The 26492-nt window shown below is 32.6% G+C and overlaps 1 protein-coding gene across 2 annotated transcripts in view; it reads right to left on the bottom strand.

The window, feature by feature from the left end:
• Positions 1-5553: 5553 nt before the first annotated feature.
• SUZ12 (SUZ12 polycomb repressive complex 2 subunit) overlaps positions 5554-26492 on the bottom strand; it is a 37680-nt gene continuing 16741 nt past the window's right edge. For both annotated transcript variants that reach the window (XM_033090117.1, XM_033090116.1), the window contains 11 exons: positions 24471-24556; positions 22636-22867; positions 21179-21272; positions 17421-17526; positions 13769-13946; positions 12233-12324; positions 11889-12032; positions 11258-11415; positions 10660-10858; positions 10134-10213; positions 5554-7895 (listed from right to left, as the gene is read on the bottom strand). In XM_033090117.1, the coding sequence (XP_032946008.1) occupies positions 7550-7895; positions 10134-10213; positions 10660-10858; positions 11258-11415; positions 11889-12032; positions 12233-12324; positions 13769-13946; positions 17421-17526; positions 21179-21272; positions 22636-22867; positions 24471-24556 (1715 nt within the window). In that variant the 3' untranslated portion in view covers positions 5554-7549. The remainder of the gene's footprint in view (positions 7896-10133; positions 10214-10659; positions 10859-11257; positions 11416-11888; positions 12033-12232; positions 12325-13768; positions 13947-17420; positions 17527-21178; positions 21273-22635; positions 22868-24470; positions 24557-26492) is intronic.

The raw sequence follows: 26492 nt of genomic DNA, 5'->3' as shown, positions 1-26492 counted from the left end.
AATTTCTAATTTTGATGTTCAATTTATCAAGTTTTCCTTTTATGGATCAGACTTTTGCTGTCAAGTCTAAGAACTTTTTGTTTAGCCCTAGATCCCAAAGATTTTCTCGTTTTTTTCCCTAAGTTTTTATAGTTTAACATCTTACATTTAAGTCTCTAATCCATTTTGATTTAATTTTCGTATAAGATGTGAGACTTACGTTAAAGTTTATTTGGGAACATATCTGTTCATATAGATGTCCAGTTGCTCCAGCACCATTTGTTGCAAAGGCTGTGTTTCCTCCATTGAATGGCTTTTGCACCTTTGTCAAAAATCAGTTGGGCATATTTGTATGCGTCTATTTCTGGGTTCTCTGTTCTGTTCCATTGATCTATGGGTCTATCCTTCTGCCATTACCACATAGTATGATAACTGAGCTACATGTTTTTAAATCAGACTGATTCCTCTCTTAGTCATCATTTTCAAAATTGTTTTAGCTATTCCAGTTCCGTTGTCTTTCTATATAGATTTTAGAATAATCTTTATCTACAAAACATCTTGCTGGGATTTTGACAGAAAATTGGGTTAAACTTGTATATCAATTTGGGGAGAATTGACATCTTTATTATGTGGAGTTTTCCAATCCATTAACACAGTACATTTCTCCTACTTAGACTTTTGATTTCTTTCATCAGCATATTAGTTTCCAGCATACAAGGTCTGCACATTTTGTTACATTGGCGTGTGTGTGATGATAAATGGTATTATATGTTTAATTTTGGTTTCCACATGCTCATTCCTTATAGAATTGATCTTTGTATGTATGCTGCCAAATTGGTAAACTCACTTCCCCTCGCCCATCTGAGATTTTTTCGATTTTCTAGAAATGTTTAGTTTCTGAGTGTTTTTGGATCTTTTCCTGTTATCTTTATTATTGAGTTCTAGTTTGATTATATTACGTTTGGAGAACACACTCTGTGATTTCAGTTCTTTTAAATGTATGAGGTTTATGTCCCAGAATATAGGCAATCTTGGTAGATGTTCTGTGAGTACTTGAAAGACTATATTCTACTGTTAATGGGTGGAGTACTTTACAAATGTAGATTAGCTCCTGTGGATTGGTGGTGGTGTCGAGTTCTACTATAGCCTTTCTAATTTTGTCTAGTTGCTCTATCAATTCTTGAGAGGCAGATGTTGAAGTCTCCAATTATAATTGTAGATTTGCCTATTTCTCAGTTTTCGACTCACAGCTTTTGCAGCTTGTTTTATGAATACACACTTAGGATTTCAATATCTTCATGGTGGATTGTCCACTTTACCATAACGTCCCTCTCTGTCTCTGGTAATTTTTCTTGGCTCCAAAGTCTACTTTGGTAACCTAGCCTCTGATTGTTTGCATAATACATATTTTTCTATCCTCCTGCTTTCAACTTGTCTGTATTATTATATTTGGAGTTTCTTGTAGGCAACATATAGTTGGGTCATGGTTTTGTTAGTGTTCTTTTGTTTAATTTACTGTCAATCTGTTTTATTTGGTCGATTTAGACCATTTACTTATGATGTTATTGACTATAACATAATCTTAAGTCTGCCTTTTCTTTTTCCTGTTTGTTCTCTCTGCTTTCCTTTTTCTGCATTCTTGTGGGTTACCTGAACATATTTTAGAATTCCATTTTGATTTATGTATGTTTGTGAGAGTCTTTGTATAGCTTCTTTAGTAGTTCTAGGTATTAATATATACATATGTATGTATAATACATAATGTACATGTATACATTAATGTGTATGTACATTTATATGTACATTATGTATATTACATATGTCATGTATATTACTTATCCATTATATGTGTGTGCGTGTGTGTCTTTTCAGTGTATTCAGTGACTGGTGTCATTTTACCAGTCCAAGTGACATATAGAATCCTCATCTATCTTTATTCTTCCTCCTTTTACAACATAATTTTCTTTCCAAAGCATTTTCTCTACATAGATCTAGAACCACATCAGACAATGTAACTTTTGCTTCAACCGTATTTCAGAAAACTGAAGGAAAGCCTATTTTATTTACCTATATTCTACTTACCATGTTTTTTCTTCCTTCATGATTGTCCAAGGTTGCTTTTTGTATCATTTCCTTTCTGTTTAGAGAACTTCCTTTAGGTATTCTTTTAGGATCAGTCTGCTGGCGAAAAAAAATTCTTATTCTTTCATCTGAGAATGTCTTTATTTCCTCTTCATTCCTGAAGGTTATTTTCACTGAAGATAGGATTAAGGGTTGACAGTTCTTTGCTTTGAAAGCTTGAAAAATGTCATGCTACTTCCCATAGGTTTCTGATGAAAAATCTATCATTCTGATTGTTTTTCCTTATAAAGTGTCATTTTCCTCTGGTTGCTCTATCTATAGTTTTTAGAAATTTAATGATGATATGTCTTTGCATGGATTTCTTTGGGGTTCTTGTTTTCCTCAGCTTTCTGGAATCTTCAGGTTTATGTCTCTTGCCAAATTTGGTAAGATTACAGCCATTATTACAAGTGTTTTTTCAGTCCTGTCCTTTTTCCATTCCTTATGGGACTCTACTGATGTAACTTTTACATCTTTTGTATACTCCCACTGATTCCCGAGATTGGTTTTTTATTTTTTATTGGGGAATATTGGAGAACAGTGTGTTTTTCCAGGACCCATCAGCTCCGTGATGTCTTTTTTTTGTTGTTGTTGTTCAATGTAGTTGTGGGGGGCGCAGCTCAGCTCCAAGTCAAATCGTTTTCAATCTAGTTGTAGATGGCGCAGCTCACTGGCCAATGTGAGCATCGAACTGGCGACCTTGGTTATGAGCACTGCACTATTAACCACTGAGCCAACCGGCCACCCATTTATTTATTTCTTTAAGTCTGTTTTGTGTTAAGATTAGGTGATTTTTGTTTTCACAGTTCACTGATTCTTTCCTGTTACCTCCATTCTACTGTTGGGCCCATTTACTGAGTTATTTTATTGTATTTTTCAGTTCTAAAATGTCCGTTTAGCTCTTCTTTACATTTTCTATTTCTCTAAGACTTTCTGTATTTGCTAAGACTTTCTATATTTGTTGAGGCTATTCATTTTCTTGAAGTGTGTTCATCATTGTTCACGGAAATATTTTTATCATGGTTGCTGTGATGGTTAGTCTTCTATTTGACTGGGCCAAAGGGTATATCCAGGTAGGTAAGCATTATTTCTGGGCGTGTCTGTGAGGGTGTTTCCGGAAGAGATTACCATTTGAATCCATGGACTGAGAAAAGCACCCTCCCCAATGTGGACGAGCACCATCCAATGTGTTGAGGGCCTTAACAGAACAAAAATGCAGAATGTTGAATTCATTCTCCGCTTGCTGGGCTGGAACATGGATTTTCTCCTGCCTTTGTCACTCCTAGTTCTAGGGACTTTATGTCTGACTGGAATCTAGGCTCTCCAGCCATTGAATTACACCACTGGCTTTCCTGGGTTCCCACCTTGCAGACAGATTGTGGGACTTATCAGCCTCCATTATCTTGTATTTATTCTGTTTTTCTGGAGAAAACTAATAGTTGTTTTAAAATCTTTGTCATATAATTCTAGTATCTTTTTCAGCCTAGTGTTGGCGTCTATTGTCTTTCTTCATTCAGTTTGATCTTTCTAGTTCTTGGTGTGATGATTTTCTATTGAAATGTGTGGATGTTTTTGTGTTGTTGAATCTGGATCTTATTTAAATCTTTTGTCAGCTGACTTTCTGACACACCAGCAGAGGATTGAGGGGAGCGGCTCTGCCTCATTACTGCCACGTGGAAGTAGACATGTAGCTCCCACTCAGCCTCCACTGACAGCCAAGAAGAGATTGCTTGTTGCTGCTGCTTTGATATGGGAGTTCTGGCTCCCTATATAATCTCTACTGATGCTGCACTTGGAGTGGCCCCCACTTTAGGCAATGGTGTAAGTCATGACTTTCCACCAGGCTTTTTTTTTTTTTTTTTTTTTTTTAAACAACCCCATCAGAGAGGGGGACAGGTGCCTTTTACTGCTAGTGTGGGTGGAAGTCCAGGTTTCTCTGTCATCACAGGGTAGGAGTCCTCATCACTGTCTGCTGAGGTGAAGTTCCTGTCTGCCTGCCTGCTTGGACTGTAGGAGAAATTCCTAAAGATGGAATTGTTATGGCAAAGATTAAGTGCATTGTGGTTTTAATAAAGTACCAGACTACTCTCTCTAGAGGTTGTACCAATTTATTTTTCCACCAGAAATGTCTTGAGTGCCCATTTCCCCATTTCTTGCCAACAGTGTTATTAGCAAACTTCCATTTTTAACAAGTTGAATCCACCTTTTTTTATCTTATTCCTTCCATTTTCTGGTAACTTGTCTTAGGTCTTTTCTGTCTCTTCCTGTCAGTCTATAATCATGCTCAACCTTCCCATCTAGTCTCCCTGAAATTCTTCCTTTGCCTACCTCTTGCTATGGCCCCATGTTTCACATACTGTGATAAATCTCTCCAGCTCATTTTCCATTTAATAAACTCATTAAACCTGTTTTCTGTCACTCTACTCCCTTGAAGTTGCCATTTTATTCGTTTTCTGTGTTATGGGATGGCTTCATTTTTGACTCTTCTCTCTCGGCTTCATCACTGATTATCAGTGCGCTTTCCCTCCTTTATACTGCAACACCAACAATTACTTCTTGGGCACTACCTGGACTTTTACAATAGCATCCTAATGATTCTCCCTATGTAAAGCTTCTCCCCTCCCGAATTCTTATGGCTGTGGCTCACCTAAAACACAAATTTGTTGGTGTCATATCTGTGCAGTAAATCTCCAAATACTTCCTACTTCCTGAAATGCAAATTTTTAGCATGGCACGTAAAGCCCTCATCATGTCACCAACTAAGACCATTAGGCAGTACTAAGGTCAGTGAGGACTTAAGACAAGTGCTGAAAAGAAATGCACATAGTAAACTTTGGAAAAACAGGGGCATTCAGCTCAAAGAATACACAGCAACATGTGTACAGGCAACACACTAACAGCAGTAAATAAAGCAAGAACAACTGAATTGTCAACTCTTCTGTAAAGTTTTCCCCAACTCTTCTAGAGTTAACTTCAACTACTGATCTCATGGAATGTAGTATATAATTTTATTACACATAATTACTTTATAACTATCATTTGTATCCCACTCTATCCTGAGCTTTTTGAAAGCCAAGGTAAATTCTTTCATTAAAAGTGAAAAAAAAAATCCACAACCAAAGATGGAGAGCTGTTAACTAATATTGACATTACTCTGAACTATAAATTTAAAATATATATTACTATAAATAATATAACATACTAGTGGAAACTTATGTCACTAAAACTAAAAGCAGGTTTCACCATTTTTTGTTTTTGCGGTTTTTGTTTTTTTTTGGCTTAAAGCAAGACATTTATTTCTCACAGTTTTGGAGGCTAGGAAGTCCTTTCTTCATTTCTTATTAGCTCTGACCAATGGTTGTACTTCTGGATCCTTACAGTCCTAGACAAGTCAAAGTTTTAGTGTACACATTAACAATGCATAAGATAAAAAAAAAACAAATCAAAACAGAATACAGCTTTTATATTATTGAACTTTATGTACAAAATCATTTGATTTCAAATAAACATTTAATGTAAAAACAAACGTTCTTTTAAACTGAATTTTTTTTACATCTACTGTACCATTCAAATGCTTTATCATCTTACATGATTTCTTCAAAATCTCTTATCAAGGGTACATATAGAAAAGCATTTTTTTTATAAATAGAAACAAAGGGATTTTTTTCAGCTTTTATTATAAGATGACATAAAAAGTTTACTCAACAGAAGTAATTTCATTACTATTTGGGGGAGGGAATCACCAACTTTTTGTGCAAACAATGCTAGCCTTCTTTTAAGCATTAAGAGCATAACTGCTTAGGAAATGACATAAGCAATAATCTACACCTACATCTCCCCTAAAATAATCTATTTTTATTTTTTACATATGTGCACAGCTTTAGCAAATTAAAGCCCGAGAGAAATGCTCAAAATCCACTATCCAAGAGGCATGATCAGAGTTTACTGTAACTCATCATTTGGAGAGCTTACCAATCAAGGAGTCTGTAATGAAGCTGCAGTTTCCCTCTTTCCTATTTTTTTTAACACAAAAATCAATGACTAAGAACTTAATACTGGATGACAAATCACATCCACACTATTAGTTAAATAGCCTCACAGTTAAACACATCTTAAAGACCAATCAAATCAGTATTTACATTTTATAAATTTCTGAAGACACCATTAGAAAGCTTATATATCCCTTCAATAAACAAAATAGGGAACTGCATCTGATGGTGGTGGAATGAAATTAAAAAATTAAAAATACCTGTATTTACAGCAGCATTGATCCTTTATAAATAAAGAATATGAAAATGCAATTATCTTTAAGGATAATAAAAAATTGAGGTGATGTTACTCAACCACAGTGCTTGGAGTTGGAATAAAAATCTATTGGTGCTTGTTAATGTGCCAGTAGTGAAACCACTTTCTGTTGGAGAAAATCCAACTGCAAATATGTGCATGAAACACATACAACACAGGGCAAAATTACTCAAAACAATTCAAGTCAGCTTATCTGTATTGGATATCCTAACTGTGAAATACATTACAAAGACATCCTTGCAAACAAAAAGAAGTTATAACATTTTCTAGTTCATTTTTATAGAACATTTCTTCCCTTGAAAAGTGGCATCTTAAAAATCTCCAACTTGTCCTTCCCTTGGTTTACAATCCTAATGAAAAGATGTGGACAGCTTAATTTTCCATGTGCTTTCCTAAATGGGGGGGAAAAAACCAAAACAGCAAAACGTTCAAGTTTAAAAACACATACTGGGTGAGCAATACACTAAAATTATCCACATAAGAACAAATGGTAAGTAACTTTATAAACCAACGTGACATTTCACTGTTGAATGTGAAAAATTAACATCTTCTCAAACAGGCCTAAGATGAAGAAGTGCTACTTTAAAATTGTAAAATGAACTTACGCAATGCAAAATCTCTTGTGTTGTAATTTTTCACTTCCAATTGATAAATGATTTCAAAATCAAGGATCAAGGTTTTGATTGCAAATAGTAATGCAACATAATTTCACAAAAATCTTCAATTTTTAAAAAAGCGAATCACATTCCAATTTTCCCTCCCCAAGAAAATGTCTCACAATTACAAAGTAGAAAAACAGCCAGTCACAAATGCAAAAAACATTATAATATATGAAATAATTTCAAGATTAATTTAATATATTTCATAAGACAATTGTTGAAGTTAAAAATACTTTCTTTGAAGTATTGCTTTTCATGCTCAAACAAAGAGAATGTTTTAATGACATCAATAAAACTGACATACATGTAACGCTGCATAATGAAATAGAACCCTGATACATATTATCCTTGTTGAAATCATTTACTTCATCTAACAATGCCTGTTTGGAACCTACAATTAGAAAACAAAAACAAAACTCTTCTTAGAGGCTGAACTCCCTAGAATGCAATTTCAGTGTTTGTCCATAATATGGGTTTAGGCCTTTTCAGAGTTTTTGTTTCTTGCTCTGTTTTGAAACCCCTGAGACACCATCTGTTTCCAAAGCTTTCTCTTTTGAGTTAATTTCACTAAATCCATTTGCTGTCCCATTTTGTTCTTCAGTGATTTCTTCATTTGCAGGGGAAGCAGATTCTCCTTTTTCTAATTTTTGCTGCATTTCACGGAGCTTGGTGACAGCTTTATCTATTGACATTATACTAATAAGATTAAAGTCATGCATGCTGACTAGATGAAGCATGAAGTTTCGACATAAATTCTTCTTAATTATTTTCTGTCCATAGTTTTCTACAAACAGCATACAGGCATGATTCATTTGATTGTCAGCAATAAACCTATTTAATAAAAACAACACAAAATATCAATAGCGACACAAAGCAAAGCATTTTTGTCAAATGCAACAATAACCATTATAAAACAATAAGACTATATCCAAATCTAGTAAATGATGATTTAGCAAGTAGTAAAACTATAGTGAATCTGAGATTCTATCACCTGAATGATCTTACCATTTAAAAAATCTGAAGAGATTTAATTTAACCAGAGTTTAAATAGATGTCATCTGTTTTTCCCAATGAAATTACAAATGGCAGTATTAAAAGTATATTTTCTCTTGTCAGCATCACTTTCATTAACTCTATATACACACTATCCCGTTTACTCTCTCCCTTGATCTTGACAGACTTTCCTAATTCAGAAGCAGTGTTTCTCTACATTTTTAGTTCATGGTAAACCTCTAAAAAAAATGAACACATTACAACAAATGTGGTACAGTATGGTTGTGTTAGCACAAAGTGAATAGGGTGCATATGTGCATATACAATGAATAAACTTTGAGAGAACCAAATAGAAGAATGGCTGCTCAGTTACCCACTAGCGCAGAGTCTAAGAGAGTCCATAAGACCTGCTTGCAGGTTTTTAAAAATCCAAATAGTTTACGCAACTACCTGCCATTTTATAATGCCAGTATACAATGAACCCAATAGTTGTTGTGCTAACAGATTTAGATCAAGGAATTAAAATGGAACTCAAAAAGTAATTTATTTAAAATTCTATCTTGAAACTGGCACATCAGGACAAAAGGGAAAACAGATTTAATCCAAGCCTTCACATATATACTTTACAAATAACTTGAGTTCCCCTAGATAGGGGACCAGACAAAGCCTTTATGTTTTCTATAAAAGGCTAGATAGTAAATATTTAAGGCTGTGCAAGTCATATGTAATCTCTATCATTTTAAAAAATTTTTCAATTACATACAGTATCATATTAGTTTCAGATGTACAGCAAAGATTAGACATTTATATAATTTACGAAGTGATCACCCCCATAAGTCTAGTACCCTCCTGACACAGTGATTACAATATCATTGACTATATTCCTTATGCTGTACTTTATATCCCTGTTACTGTTTTTATAACTGGCAATTTGTATATCTTATTCCCTTCCTCTTTTTCACCTATTTCCCTAAACCCCCCTCCCATCTGGCAACCATCAAAATGTTCTCTGTATCTACTGAGTTTTTTTTTTTTTTTTTTTTTTAGATTCCATATATAAGTGAAATTGTATGGCATCTGTCTTTTTTACAACTCACTAAAAGTGTGAAGACTATTCTTAGCTCAAGGCAGTATACAAAAAAATGGGCCATACACCCAGACATCTGAACTAGAACTTATGTAACAACAACTCTTCACTCCCCAAGAGTAAAGAAACAGAAGTGCTCCCTCCTTCCCATTTATCTCACTTATCGAAAAATGAAAAAACTTTGAATGCTTATGCTAAAAATGAAAACACTTTGGATGCCTTCAATGAGGATTTAATAATGAGAAGAAAAATATGTGTATTGACAAGTAAATAGTTCACACAGGGAAGGAGGCAGATCTGCAGGAAAAACAATGCTTTGGAATATATTCTTAACCACAAAGGTACGAGAAATAGGATTGTTCTACCTTGCCCTCTCTGGAATGTTAGTAAGACATCAGAAAAGCTACTTATATTTTATTTTGAATAATTAAGCAATATTTTAAAAACTGTGGTAATAACTGTGATAAGTAATTTTCAGGATTTCCAGGAATGTAGCACATGGCATATTATTTTTGTATTCCCTGGCAATAAAAGGAATGAAAATTGGGTCATTGAAAAGAAACACACTAAAAATAAAAACCTGTTAGAGCTAGCACCTTCCTTATACATTCTTTGAGCATCACCATTTTTCTTTATGCAATTATAATAATTTGGATTAGGATAAGATTTCAGACATGTTATATCTAAATTAACGGAATTTTATAAGAAATTCTAACAGATAGATGTGTCGAATTTGAAGCAGCAAAAAGGCTATAAAGGAAATAGAATATTTAAATTTAGAAATACCGGGGGGGGTGGGAGATGAGGGTAAGGAGGGTCAAATATATGGTGATGGAAGGAGAACTGACTCCGGGTGGTGAACACAATGGGATTTATAGATGATGTAATGCAGAATTGTACACCTGAAATCTATGTTATTTTATTAACAATTGTCACCCCAATAAATTAAAAATAAATAAATAAATAAAATAAATTTAGAAATACCCTACCCATGCTTCATGACATGGAGATTCCATAGTTTCATCACTTCTTTCTCTCCTTCATTAACATCAGAAAATTCCTCAATTTGCTACAAGAAAAAAGAAAAAATACCGATTAAGTGCAGAATAAATATAATTGGTATTTCTAAGAAAAAATTGTGAGAATGTCGAAAAAGAATTTTTTGTAACTAAAAATACTACAACTTTTATACAGCAAAGTGGAAATGTTTCTTAAACTTCTATTTAAGCAGTAATTTTAAAAAAGGAATTCCTAAGTTATGAAATAGTTACCTATAAATAAAATAAAAGAAGAAAAATATTATAAAGTCTTAAGAAGAAACTGTATTTTCTTTACTTGGTAACTGTTTAAATGACACAATTATAAAAATTATGGATTCCTGAATTCCTTAATTTAGAAAAAGGTCCTTTAAGTCAAAAGTTCAATTTATATTAAACAATTAATAGTTTTCAAACAATTATTTCATCAAAAAATTCTAAAATCACTGTCAATGATGATGATGATGATGATAATTACTGTAATTGTTTTTTCTCTTAGCCATTCAGGATCTTTTTCATCTTCACTGTCTACTTCCATTTCTTGTGGACGGAGAGGTAAACAGGTATCACTATGGAAATATAGACGATTGTGTCCACTACTGTACGTTCGTTGCTGTTCCACTTCTCCATCTTCAGATTCAAGAAATTCAGACATGCTTGCCTTTGTTCGTTTTGGCCTAATGAAAAGAAATGTTGATGTAATATTAAGTGACAGGGATAGCGTTCCTTATATTTCACACCACCCAAATAGATTACATTCCTTTCTTAGGGGTTTCTACCTAGGTGCACACAGAAACCTCCACCAGAATTCTTTAATGCCCCTAACCACTGCAGCACTAATGGCATTAACATTTAGAATTCAGGAAAAAGCTGTAAGGAAGAAGTGAGAAAACCCAACAAAAACAGGAGCTGGGGAGGGTTATACAGCAGAACACCTCCCAGAAGCTTAGCTAATACTGAAATAATTAATGATTCCCACCTAAAGAGTGCCTTTTGTCTGGCTCCCCTTGATTCCTCCAACATTATTAATAAAAATCAGAGAAAAAACTTTTGTTGTATATGATCTTTTTACCTACCTGCACACAAGAATGTGTGTGATAGGCGTTCTCTTCACTGGTCCATTGCGACTAAAAGCAAATCCAGGTTGGCGATGAATATCCTGAGGATTTCCTGCATAGGAGCCATCATAACACTCATTGATAGAAACATCTATCCTAGCACCTTTTGGATGATACTGTAACAAAAATGGCAAGGTGTTTAGGAAAAGAAAATATTAATTATTCTACCCTAAATACCTAACCCTCATTTTTAATTAATTTAAAAACTACTGTGGGTTCTTAATGTTTTGAAAACTAAAATAAGCCAGGCATACCAGCATGGTGAACAGGAAGTCAGAGATCCTAAGAGTCATAAAGACCTGTGTTAAAATCCTGGCTATGTCACTTATTGGCTTGGTAACTTTTTACAAATTATGTCTTGTCTGAGCAAGGATCAGGAAATTACCACTTAACTCAAAGAACTGGTGTGGATTATGTGAGTCAATATAGGTGCACTATGCAAATGTGTAAACTCTGAATCATTTGTTGTAATTCATGCATAACGCAATCCATCATGCAGAAATTTTGGTATTTTGTACAAAGTACAATTTTTGAAAGTCAGGTTGTCTTACATATATTATTGGTAAGAAAAAAATGAAAAATTACTTACAACATAATTGAAGATAAATCTGCTATGGCAGAGTTTAAGATGCTTGAGTAAACTATAAAGTTTGCGGCAGTTCAGAGTGCACCAAGGGCAATGTAGGTCATCTCTTGCTTCAGTTTGTTGTCTTGTATTGTTGTTATAAAGGAACTTTAAAACAAAAAGAAAGCAAATCTCCAACTTACACATCTCAAAATATTTTGTTTCAATATCGCCTTTAAAAAGTTAAAACAATTTAAAAGAAAAATCAAATTAGAGACATATATTTAATATCCAAAATATTTCAGATGTAACATGCAAAACAAAGGCATTTCATGATTACTTAAAAAAGAAGGGTCAGCTATGTTTACCTGATAAAATATTCTTAATTTTTGTCGGTTTTCATTGGTGGTATCTTTTTCTTTTCTTGTTTGTAGATCTGTAGTCAATGATTCTTTAACAGCTGAAAATATATACTTCTATATTTAATACAAATTGCTTCTAAATAGTGATATAATATTATCTCGTGAAAATAATTAAACATTAAGTTTCACAGAATTCTACCTGTGTATTTAACACAATTTTTGTTCTCACCCTCAAGGTAACAAAAGGTAACAATCATCTTAATCAGCACACCCATTAGCAGATAGTAATGATCTTTATTGGAAGGAGCCATACTTCTTAAAAAAAACACCTCATGTCTAAATCATTATAAAAGTAACCTCAGGTATGTAGTCACTGTAATGTTTTTAACCACTTTGAGGTCATAGTGTGGTTTTGATTGGTCTTTATATTCCTAGGGCAAAGCAGTGAGCAGACATCCACAAAATGTTGGTTTAACAGATATTAAATAAAAAATGATTATATTAATATTCCAAACCCACAAGATAATCAGCATTAAAATAATTTTGACATAGTTCTTTAGATTTAATTTTTTTTATTTTCCCTAACGTATTTCATATGTACACTTTCATATAAAACTTTTTTCTGTTTCTTTTAAATTCTTTTACCAACTTTACTGGCTGCAGAGTATTTTGAGACGTGTTTAGACCACAATTTATTAGGAAATCTTTTTTCTGACACAGGCCATTTTTTATGTCTTTTTAATCTGACGCTTATAATGACGTGCACACAATAAATGGACATGAGTGGTCAATGTCAATGACAGCTGTTGTAAGCCTTTTGCCTTCTTTAAACAAACTTAAGATAAAAACACATGGATACTCTCAGGTCAAAGATATTGGTCCTCTCAGGCAGATACAAAATGACAGACCACTGCAACTTGGACCTTAGGCTCAGCAAAGCTAACGCCATTTGTAAATGTTTTCCTCTTAAATTACTGCAAAATTTAATCTGGTAAAATTCAGGTTATGATGAGCCTCTTTGAGTCCTAAAATTATAAAAACAACTCTGAAATATTGAATTCAGTTCTACAAATATAAACACATACAAAGTTTTACATGAATTATAAAAAGCATACAATCCCAAAACCCTATAAAACTGAATTCCAAAATCTAAAAAGCACTGAAAACCAATCGTTTTCTCGTAAGTCTGAGGCAAATTTATTTAGTGGAAAAACTTGTCCTTAATTGACATAAAGCTATCTACAGAGCTCATTTGGAGGTCATACAATACATGGCAAATGTATCATATCATGTTTCTAAAAAAAAGAAAAATTCCCCGATACATCTAACACAAAGATTTTGGATAAAGGACTGTTGATCTGTACTTTAACACAAAAGTTTACATTTAATATAGGAGCATCCTAACTTACCATGGCTCATAATTTCTCTCTCTACTAAGTCAAATAATACTTCCCAAAGAATAATTATGGCGCAAAGCCTAATTATTCTAAAGCCTAAGTCCTAACTCTGCAAAGCATTATTTTGACAGTCATGTTTTCTTACCAATAGTTTGAGTAGGTTTAACTGAACCAGGCTTGTTTTCTTGATGGAGACTCTCTGAATTTCTAGTGGCAAGAGGCTTGGCAATAGGAGCTGTAGATTTATCATTGGTCTCTCCTGTCCAACGAAGAGTGAATTGCAACGTAGGTCCCTGAGAAAATGTTTCAAATGGAGGCAGCCTCTAAAAAAGAAAAGAAAAAAGACAAGTGAAGACTCCACATAATGAATTGAAAGAATTTGTATAAAAATAAAAAAATAGTATTTATTATAAGTTAATGTGGATTTGATTTAAATCAACAGATTTTTTTCCTTGGAAACCTAAAATGCCTACAGAGATGGCCAGGCAAGTGAATGTATGGCACAGTAGAGACGCAGTACTGGAGAACCCAGGTTGTCTAAAAAAGGCAGTAACTTATCAGTAATAGCTGAATTGTTGCCATGTGCAAACATTAGCCTAGCACAGATTTTTAGATTTTTCAAAAGTCAGAAATTCAACTTCTAATGGGAAAACTTGCCTTTTTTATATGTTGATAATCAATTTAAAATGTCTTTAAAAACAAACAAAAAACTGTAGTATCCAAAGCCTCCCAGTTTGCAAACATTTAGATGACCAACTTATTTCTTTTTCTAAATTGAACAATCACAGCAATTAATTAATTTTTCTTGACTTCTCTTAGCTTTACTGATGACTACCCTGCTTCTCTTTCTTTGGGTTTTGGAACACTGAACTATTTTGGCTTTCCTCCTCCACCTCTAATCACTTATAAGACTACTTCCTCTTCTCTTGGTCTCCTTAATTCCTAGCTAACATTTAGCCATATGTCCCTATCTCTTGCCCATCTTCAAGGATTTACCTACCGTGTTTCCCCAAAAACAAGACTTAGCCAGACCATTAGCTCTAATGTGTCTTTTGGAGCAAAAATTAATATAAAACCAGTTATCATATCATATTATATAAGAACCAGTCTTATATTAAAGTAAATAATATTAAAAAAAAATTTTTGCTCCAAAAGACGCATTAGAGCTGATGGTCCGGTTAGGTCTTATTTTCGGGGAAACACGGTATTACTAGGCTGATGATCCCAAATGGATTCTCCACTCTTTATACTTGAGTTCTAAACCCAAGTATCTCCAACCACCTCTGGAACATTGCCGCTTAGATGTATCGATGTCACCTTAAACTGTTAGGATGCGAACTTTTCTTTCCTTCCTAGGTACAATTAATTTTGTTCCTAGCCATTATCAATCTACTAGCGACCCTAAGCTAAACATTTTATAATTATATTTGACCACTATTTTTCTCGTTTCTCTTATACAATCACTAAGTACAGATCCTTACTACTACCTTATTACTGCAGTTATCTCAGCTCTCTTTCTGTTTCTAATTTGTAGTTTTCAATCCATATGAGACCAAATAATCTTCTCAAAGACTACTTTCATGCTATTCCCTTTTATAGAAACTTTCAATGGGCTCCTATTTATTTTACTGCTATACAAGCCTAAACTCCTTCTACATCTTTATTACACATAATCCTCTTAAACTCTAATTTTAGACTGGAGTGAGGTAAAAATATAAACTGCTTTTGACACATTAAGTCCATATCTAGGAATTTCTCTTATAAAAATATTTGCAATGCACAAAGATATAAGTGCAAGTTATTTTTTACATTTTTGAAATTGTAAAAAAATTAAAATAATAGGAGTTACCTATCCAAGTAGCCTTGGTTTAGTAAATTATGGGACATACATTTAAAAGAACCACCACAGAATTTTAAAAGAGAAGCAAATCTATATGATCTGACTTAAAAGGATGTCCATTTCACATTGCCTTGAACAATTTCTTGGGAAAAACCAACAACTCACATATATATATATATATATATATATATATCTTTAATATATATATCTTTATTTTCTCATGGATAAACCTAACGAACTTTGAGTAAGAAATTAAAACATAAAGATAATAAGTTCCTGTAAAAAATTCAAATATTGTACATAAGTATACAGAAAGGAAATCCCATCACCTCTAAGTAACCACTATTATCATTTATTTTAGAAAATGTGGGAGCATATATACTATTATATAAAAATTAAGTATCATGGAAATGTTCCTGTGAAAATATTTTCCTTTTTAATGGCTTTTTAGATTTAAGGTGTTTCAATTTTTCCATTTAAAAATTCTTGACAAAACCTGTTATCTACATCTTTTCAGTTATCAGTTACTATCTTGTGACAAAACTGTAGAAATGTAATTGTTAATGACTATATACACAATTTAAATTTTTACACATATCGCCAGTATGCCCTCTAGTAAGGTTGTACCAACTTTTTCTTATATTAAAACATTGAGATTATACGTATGTGTCCTCACATATCCAACTATAAACTGTTAATCTTTTTAATTGTTGTCAAACTAGTAGTCAAAAGTATTATCTCTGATTTTGTTTGCGTGTCTTTGAATATCTTTTTGTTTGCACGGGTGAATATCTTTTTAAAAGCTTGCTGGCTGGCCATCTATATTTGTTGCTTTAAGAACTGCCCAATTTTCCTTTATCCATTTTTCTAATTAGATTGCTTATCTTTTTCTGATTGTTTTATAAAACTGTTTAATAATAGTAGCCTTTTGTAGGTTACAAATATTTTCCCCAGTCTATCATTTGTTTATAAATTTAGATTTTAGCAGTATAGAAACTATTCACTTTATTCATTTTTATTTTATGCTTTCTAGCCGTTCTATCGTAATTGGCTTTCTTCATAGCAAGATTATATTAATACCTACTTTTTTTCTGAAGTTATATACTGTTAATTTTTACCTTTACATTTATGAGCCTTCTGAAATTTATTAGATCTAAGTTTATTTCCAGATGGCTAGAGATCAGTTCTGTCACAGTTAATGAACAGTCATTCTTTCTTTCCTACACAGATCTAACACCTATTTTACCATGACTCAATTCCAAATGTACATGAAACTATTTCCGGACTATGCGTCAGTGATATGCTTGTCTATTCCTATGCTTATACCATGTAATTGCTTTCCATAATTTTCCTTAGTATTATTACATATTGTTCTAGGTTAACTTGAGACTAATTTTAAGGCTTAAAAAAATCCTTTTAGGACCTAATATACGTAGAAATAAATGATGTTATTCTGTTGAGTCTGCCTACTCAAGAAATGTATGTATGCCTTATTTGTTAAGTCTCTTAGAAGAGTTATTTTAAAATGTGCTTCACGTAAGTTCTGCAGATTTCTTGATAAATTATTAGTCTTCATATGTTATCTGCTGTTACTACGAATGGGATTTAAAATAGCAGTTAACATTTATTGAGCACTTATTTTATGCCAGGCACACTGCGAAACATATTTCATGTAAGCCATCAATTCTATGCCTCGTTTTATAGATGAGAAAACCGAGACACAAAGTTTGAGTAACTTGCCAGATGCCACATAGCTAGGAGTGGAGATCTGAACCTGGTCTGGCTCCAAGGATGATGCCTTCCATTACTCTGACCAGATAAATTTACTTGTGTTTTTCAAAGTATAAAAACAAAGGACTCTTTACTTTCAACGTGAATTTGCATTTGAGGAAGAAAACATCAATGAAAAATGGGAGTTCATAACTACAATGTGCTCAGCCTTCTAAGCAGTCCATACCTTCCCATCAAGAATAGTCTCCCATGTTGCTCTTTTCTTGCTTATTGGACATTCTTCCATTTCCTGCATGGCTACTTCATACTCCCCATCTAAAAGCTGTAAGCGCCTGTTAGACAAACACACACACTTTAAAGTAACCTATATATTATTATAAGTACACAAATTCTACATCTTTAGATTTATACTAAAAAGCATTTATTAAATTTACAAACTAGCTTATATACCCGACAAAATTTTAAAATATACCTATACTCCATTCTTGACAAAAGCAATTTTAATGATTTGCACTAATAACTATTATTACTAGAAAATTATTTCATTAATGTAGCTACTCAGATATAACTTTAAACATTTGAAGTATAATATGCCTAAGGTCTCAAAACTTAGCAAGTTTTAAACATTAAGTATAAAGCATGTGTGCAGGCTTTATAATTTAAAAACTGCGTTAACAACATGTTCCAATACTTGCCTTATGGGAACAGTAAGAATTATGACTTTGTTATTTTTAACTATTTTGAATACTTGAACTAGAATTCTTTACTTTTATACTTGACCAGTAATCTAATTTATAATTGTAATGAAGACTATAAGATTCTGGGGGCACCTGGCACATATAGGTGCTCAATAAACATTTCATGGATGAATGAATACAAGTTCAATCAAAGAATCAAATTATACCCATACCCACAGTTGTTTTAATATGTACGTACATATAAGTGTGCACATATATATTTTTTTCCATACTTTTAAGCACTGGTAACACTACTACCCTAAACACCATTCTTCAACCATGCTCAATAATTAATTGTATATAGCAAGAATTTGGCTTCTCTTCATCAATTCTGTTAGGTGATAATAGCTAACATTTATTGAGTGCTTACGATGTGCCAGGCACTACTTTAAAGATTTGCACAGTTCATTTAATCTTTCCAACAGCTCTATGAAGGAGATGCTATTACTCCATTTTTTTCAGAAGAGAAAAATGAGGCACAAAGAGGTTAAGTAACTTGCCTTAAGATAACACAGTAAGTAACCAGAGCTAGCAACTGAATCTAGGTAGTCTGTTTCCAAAGACAGGCTCTTAACACCAAATGATTTTGAGACTTAAGTATTTTTGTCTTTATGCTGTTAACTGAATTTATTCTACTTCAATGATACATCAGCAAAGCTATTCAATTTCATATTTCAAAAGGCTAATTTTATTGTATTTGAATAGGTAATACACTCATATACTTCTAAATTGAAAAGGAGCTTCCCTCATGCATTTACATGGCTACATAATATTCTATTTTATGATTGTACATTTGACAGGTTCAATCCAATTTACTCTACTACCTGTAATGAATGAGGAAGCCCTTTTTCCTCACAGCCTCGTCAGTAGTGCTTCATCAAGTTTTTTGATTTCTGCTAAACCGGTAAGTGAAAAAAATGGCATCTCAGTGTACTTTTATATTCAGATGTCTTACCTGTGAATTGTTTAAGAACCCTGTTTTTTTTTACTTTGTAAATATTTTTATTGTATCTCTTGCTCATCTACTGGGCTGAGGTGTTTCTCTTTTTACTTAGTATGATCTTTTTATATCAGAGAAACGAGATTATCTATCTATACTATAAATTTAAATTATTTTTCCAAACTTGTCATTTTTATTTTGACTTGGTTTATGATGGGTTTTATTTTTCGTTTTCAGAAATAGCTTTTTATTTTGCTCAATTTTTCACACTTTTTCTATCTGGCTTTTGAATTTGGTTATTCTTTAAGGAGACTTTAATTTCTCTGAGATTATAAAAAGAATTTTTACATGTCTAAATCCCTAGACCTTGGCTTGCAAATAACTTTTCCTCTACTAAAAGGAACCAAGACTCCCTGAAGAAATGGCCAATTCCAGGGCAGAAGTAGGAAACGGAGAATGTAAGCCGGGAATATTTTACAATCCCAGAAAAAAAAAAATACTGTACATAAGTCAAAGAGACACAGGAGGCTGCTTAGAGGGGCTCCTCCTGGCCAAATTTGGGACAATTTGAGCAGTAAAATTAATAACCACATGAACAGATTAAACCAGGTTGACTAAAAATGGAATCCATTAATCCATACTGATTTCTTTTTTTTAAAGAATGCTCTTCTTTACAGGAAACTGCCAATAAATGTGGAAGAAATGATAGAAAGTAACCAACTGGCAGCTGACATAGGACTAATTTATTCAAGCAAGAATCATCAATGGATGATCAACTACTGGATAAAAGGCTGCTGGGGGGAAAAGGACATTTACCCAGTTTCATGTATTACCACAGAAATTACACATTAATTAATTAAAGGGAAAAAGTAGTGTTACACGGAGAAATATGGTGAATACCACCTTAACCAAGGGATCAAACCTAATATTATGTGTTTGTGGTGTGTACAAAGAACACGTCACCATGTGGTGTTCGTGCCCAAAACGTTTAACCTGATCTATTCCTTAAGGAACCAACCACAAAAGTCCGAATTGAGAGACATTCTGCAGAACTACAGGCCTATACTTTTGAAGGAGACTGAACAGATAATGGCAACTGACAAGTAGCTACAGATCAGTCCACAAATGGGGGAATGGGAAAACAGCTTTAGGACATTATTGGGGTCATTTGGGGATACAGTATTGTATTTGTTATATTATGTTAAATTTCCTTAATATGGTAAGTATATTGTGATTACTTACACAAGGAAATGTTCTTGTTCTTAGGAGATACACCTTGAAGTGTTTAGGATGAAGTACAGTGTCACAATCTAACTTTTAAATGGTTCATCACAAAAACAAAATACTCACAAATAAAGCAAATGTGCTAAAATATTAACTACTGATGAATCTAAGTGAAGGGTATGTGGGTATTATTTACCTATATTGTTCTTTCAATAGGTTAGGAAATTTTCAAAAGAAGTTGGGGGAAAATTCTCCCATGGTTTTTTTCTTGGTACTTTTTATCATTAAATAAAAAGCAGTATTTTACATGTACAAAGAATATGTTAATATATACTTGGTTCTTTCTCCTATACCTGACAGTGAAGTGTGTTAACCAACAGCAAGCAGCCTGGGACAAGAAATCGTAGCATGTGATACATTTCACCTCACTTGCTGTCAAAAAGAATGCTGCATTTGCTTCCTAGGGCTTTTTTTACTCTAAGATGTTTCACTCCCAAAGGAAAACTGCCAAGTTTATAAATCCAAGTGTTCTTTGCTACCCTGGGCCAAATGCACACAGCCATACAACAATGATTACACACAATTTTCTTCCTTATTTTTTGTAAATACATAATCTCAAGATTTGCACAGGGCCCACTTCATTCAGGTCTCTGCTCAAATATTACTGCCTCAGAGGTTTTCCTCTATAAAACAACCATTTATTCTCTTTTTCTTCACAGCACTCACCACTAAGTGACAACAATTGATATAATTGGGGTGGAGGTGTTTCCTCCACTAGAAGTTAAGCTCCACGAAGGCAGGGATTTTCTTGCCTTCTTCCTGCCTAGAAGAGTGTCTGACAGACAGTAGCCACTCAGAAAATACTTGCTGAATAAACAATCTTAACCGAGCCATTCAAATACTTCCTCATCTATGTTTATTGCTTTCTATGTGATGAAGAGAAAAATTCAGTACTTACAAATTTGTTTTTTCAGTCATTAGAATAAAGAGAAACCAGGAAATAGTATCACCACTGTATTCTGCTTCAGAATAAAACCTTATCTATCTAAAATATTATGGGAGCCTTAGTTGTCCCAACATTACCTGTTTTTATCAAATACTGTCATTTGTGCAACAAATGTCTTTTCACCATCTTCTCGATTCCGTTTTCTTCTAGCTGGAAGTTCTTCATTGACATCTGAATTTGACAAACATTTCTCATGAATCAAATATTCAAGCAAAAATGTTAAATTTATGATATACGGTCCCTTAACATATTACATTTATCCCAAATGACGTACAAATTACACTTAAGTTGCAATATACTATCCAGACTTACACTCTTCAATTTTGTTTTTACAATATGTATTTATGTCCTTACTTTTTGACATTCATTGACATTAACTCCACATTTGTGTAAATGTTATTTTTTGTTCGGAATGTTCCTCCTCATTCATGGCTACTATTCAAGAACTGCAAAGGTGATTTCTTCCAAGGTGCTTCTCCACTGAACTTCACATTTACCTCTATTATGTGACTCCTCGTTTTGCTGCAAATATGATGGACGCTTGAGCAACACAGGTTTGAAGTACATAGGTCCACTTATAACAACCCCGCGCAGTTCAAACCTGTGTTTTACAAGGATCAACTGTACTTATTTTATGTCTATCTCTATACTCTAGGTTTTGAGTCTTTGGAGGATAGAACTGGATGTTTTAATCATCTTTGTATCCCCAGCATCTGTATGTTGGTTAAATAATTACCTCAAAGGTAGATTCAGAAGTATTGGGATAGACAGGTGATAACCAAGTGTAATAAAATACTAATTGTACAATATAAGTGGTGAGGTCATAGTTGTTCACTATAAAATTCTTTTGACTATTTTGTATGTATGAAATTTTCCACAATAAAATGTTGGGGGTTAGGTGAATTTATCGTCTACTGAGAGTCTTTCCTATCCAGCGTTCAATTTATTTTTTTACTACATGAAATATGTTTCATCATGTACTAATGAGAACTTTACCAATTAAATACCTAGTACAGCACAACAGTCCATAGTCTAAGAGCCGGGGCAATCTACCATAAAATTATCTCATTAGGCAATCAGAGATTTGCAAATAAAGGCCATGCTGTTAGAACACATGCAATTTCTTTCTAGTTCTGCACCATTTTTTTCCTTGGAATGGCAGTCTTAAATAAATTATTAAAATAACTCAAAAAGAGGGGTGCCAGTTAGCTCAGTTGGTTAGAGTGCAGTGCTCATAACACCAAGGTTGCCAGTTCTATTCCCACAAGGGCCAGTGAGCTGCAGCCTCCACAATTAGATTGAAAAAAAACCAATGACTTGACTTGGAGCTGATGGGTCCTGGAAAAACACATTATTCCCCAATTAACAAAAAAAAAAAAATTAAACACAGTAAAATAAAATAAAATAAAAAACTCAAAAAGAAATAACTTAGTACAAAATATGACTATATGACAATATACTGGTTCAGTCACTTTCACTGACCACCTTAATCTCCAATGACAAAATCTAGTAAAATTATTAAAATAAAAATTACCAATATTTTCATTGGTTTCTCCATTAATCATTCCATTAAACTCTCTTCTTCCCGGACGAGTCACTCTAAATAGCAATGAGTAAGACTTCACCATATGGCTGTTACTAGGTTCAAATTCATTACTGGAAACTGCAAGGGATGGGAAATTTCCAGGTTTTGTTTGATTGAGGTCAGGATTCAAAGGCACCTGCTTTTTACCTGTAGGAACTTGCCTTATTGGACAACTTACATCCTGTAAAAGTAAAGATTATTAAATTATATTTATTTAGACATATGCAGTAAGAATTACAATAAAATTTGTAATCACAGCTATGGAAAACATGGCATAGGCACAGCTATAAGAAACAAATAACAAGCCAAAAATCTGAAAATTGTGATGAAGTAAAAAGAAAATTTGGAATAACTATATTCTAAATATTAACAAAAATGATTTCTCTAATATATTGAAAATGATGATATAATATATCCAATATTTAGCTGATGGTCATCTGAGTTTTAAATTAGAAATATGGAATTAAAACTATGCTTAAAATGTTCAACTCGTGTCAATTAATCTTTCCCCTTAATTTTCTACGTTAACAAAATAATTGATGGCACCATTAGAAATGAAAAAAGATAATTATAATAACCCCACTGTCAACATTATGAAACAGTAAATTAATATATTTAAATGTTGTTTAATAGAAGCAATATTAATCATCTTATGAGTAATGTTCTGTAATTATATCACTAGAGCTATGCTGAAAGAGCATAGTTGAAAAATTAGAAGATGCATGAATCCTTTATAACAAAAAAATATAGCACATATTTTATGGTAGCTTCTTTTTAAAATAAATACATGTTTATAATCTAAAAAAAATTATATTCTATATAAGAGTATAAAATGAGAAATGCAAGTGTCCCCCATGCCCCAGGTCTTACACTCCAAAGATGACTAATAGTAGTACATCCTTCCAAGAAAAGGTTTACGCCTACCATTTCTTTTGAAACACTAAAAGGATCATATCATAGATACAGTCACATATTTTTGCTGTAATTAAAAAATATACCGAAGAATTTTCATATTACTGCTTGTCATGTGGGTATGGGGGTTGGGTGGGCGTGGGGAGTGATATTTTTTAACTTTAAAGCTTCTCACACATTCTACTGTTTCCTGTCACCACAGTCCACTCCATACCAACGCACTAGCACAGTTTTCAAGCCCTGTATCACCTTACCACGATTTTGGAAGAACATCAGCAATAGGACCTTCATATAGTTCATCCCTACTCTTAAAATACCCAAGGACTTTGAGGCTACTAAAAGTATTATCTGTTGGCTCTGGTGGATTGCCCAGGAAATTTAACCATCATGACACTTGTTTCTATAATGAAATGATTTCATCTTATAATGAAAATGTGAAGCAATGTATTAACAAGTTAATGGCTGATAATGCTGGCAACAGAATTTCTTTGCCTGAGAGTAGTGTTACAAAAGATAATCCTTTTGGGAAAAACTCTCCCTTAGCTCTTACTTAAAATTTCATGGGTACAATTATCTAAAACAATAAGCTAAGAGACTGGAGTGGTAGGGAAGTAACTGAATGTATGTCTTAAGATGCTAAAAGATAGTTTTTTCCCTTCATTGTCAGACTCCTATAGGACAAAGTTTTACACATATACCTAGTATAGTCAGATTAGAAAAACCATGAAGATCTGGAAGGTTGGCAAAAGAGGTTATCAGTTTCACAATTCAGGCAATATATTCAAAAACTTTCAAGGTTTAAAAACAGTATATATGCATGAACATATTCAATTTAAAAAATTACTTTATCTACCAATATCATTTTATGTTACCTTTCTTTTTTTGTGGCAAACTTTCACAAGCAGGACTTCCAGGGTAACAGAATTTTGTTCATTTTCTGAATTTTGTGATGGCTTATCTAAATAGAAAAATCAATACTTAAGTGTATTTTTTAAAAAATATAAATACAGTACTCATTTTCCTAAGAAGTTTAGAAATTTCAAACAAAAGGGACTTCCTATAATGAAGCCTCCTCAGAAGTTTATCCATTCTTTTCTTCCCAAAATCAGTTTCAAATATGCAGCAAATTCTTAAAAAGCCTTTACATATAAAGTCATTTAAATAAACCTTTCACAAGACAACTGTTAAGTATCTTTTTATATATTGTGATTTTCTTTTGATTCAAATAATAGGTCAATTATTTCAATTAAAACTAAAAAAAATTAACAATTACTTCTGCTATAAACATTTAACAATTATGATAATAAAATAATGTAGTAAATTGCATTTGCCTGTATTTGTCAAAAGTATTTTTAGTTCAGGAGAGACCACCACATACAAAATAAACATTTTTTAATTTTTTTCTTCTACAAATATCTATTACTAAAAAATTAGTTTAAGATACATTTAAACTAGTTATTACACATGTTTCACTTTTACTGCAGAGATGTTAAACTAAAAAATCTTTGATCTGACCAGGACTAATGAACAACAGGATAAAAAAAAAACGGATTTCAAAAATAGTAAACATTATCAAAGTTATACAAGCATATAATTTCACAAGAAAGATAGCTATTTTTCGACCTTTTCCCCAGAATTTCTCTAAAGCCAATATGAGACAGCAAAAATTAAGGTATTATTTACGATCTAGAAGAATCTCTTGGTTTACAAAGTTTAGTATTTTAATTTTAAATAATAGTCTATATTCCCTATATCAATTAACTAACAAATGCTTTTGAAAATTAAGGTTCCAGAATACTTCTCTATAACTTACTTGTCTTTAAATTCCAAAGGCCTTAATAGTTCAAAACTTTAAATATTTATTAATTCATCATTAAGTTTAAATTATAGAAGTACTATAATAGATGAATCCATAAACATATACTGAAATAAAATAATTTTTGTTCTGAGATTTTGGACAACACTTATTTCTATTTAAAAATTCTTCTTATGCAGGGTGTGTGCATAAAATGCATCTGAACTAGTCTCTTTGAAAGTTGTATCCAGGAAAACACTTTAACATAGCAAAAAATAATCCTAGTGTCTAAAGTGCAGTAACAAAAACTCTCTGAACAATACTCACCATGAATAGTACCCTAATAATCTTTGTGTATTCATTCTAAGCAGTTTCAAGTAGTAATTGCTAAACAAGTCTTCATTTAAAAACAAAAGAAACATAATCAGATTTTAGGGATCTTGATGTTGGTTTTCTATCTTTGTTTCTTAAAAAATATTATTTCTTTAAGCAATACATCTGCTTCCTTCTAGCTTCCACTAATTTGATTATAATAACAATTATTTTCTGGAAACAGAAGTGTCAACAGAGTTTACTTTCTCATTTACTTCAATAATATCAAGAAGGAAAAAAAACTGCCAACTGAATTCAAGCAATTTTTGAACTTTACATATTGCATCATGTAGACAGAAAAAAAGCTTAATCAAACTACTTTTCAATTAATTTCAACTTATTAATTCAAGTAAAATTAATTCAATTAAGTTAGTATTAACTAACCAAATATTAATTAGTAAATATTGTTCAATATCCATTACTAATTTCAGTGATAGATATAATTTATGTATGTTTTACATAAGTCCCTGAGAACAGAGTAATAAACCTACAAAATTCAAATAAGCTAAATTATCAGTCCACGTACTTTACAAGTACCACAGAACAGCAGATAATGATGAATGATTAGAAATAAGGACTTGATGATTGTAAATGATTTAGCGAAAAGATTAAAATGCTAATCAAGTTACTTCTATATAAAAAATGGACCAGATTTAAGGCAAAACTAGAAGTTATACTGGCTGCTAACAGAGATATGACCAGAGGTCAAATTTCTTACGAAAAAAAC

Source organism: Rhinolophus ferrumequinum, chromosome 21 (genome assembly GCF_004115265.2).
Source record: "Rhinolophus ferrumequinum isolate MPI-CBG mRhiFer1 chromosome 21, mRhiFer1_v1.p, whole genome shotgun sequence".
Classification (NCBI taxonomy): domain Eukaryota; kingdom Metazoa; phylum Chordata; class Mammalia; order Chiroptera; family Rhinolophidae; genus Rhinolophus; species Rhinolophus ferrumequinum.
Note: the sequence above shows the minus strand (reverse complement) of the source record. Positions and strands in the feature narration are given on the sequence as shown.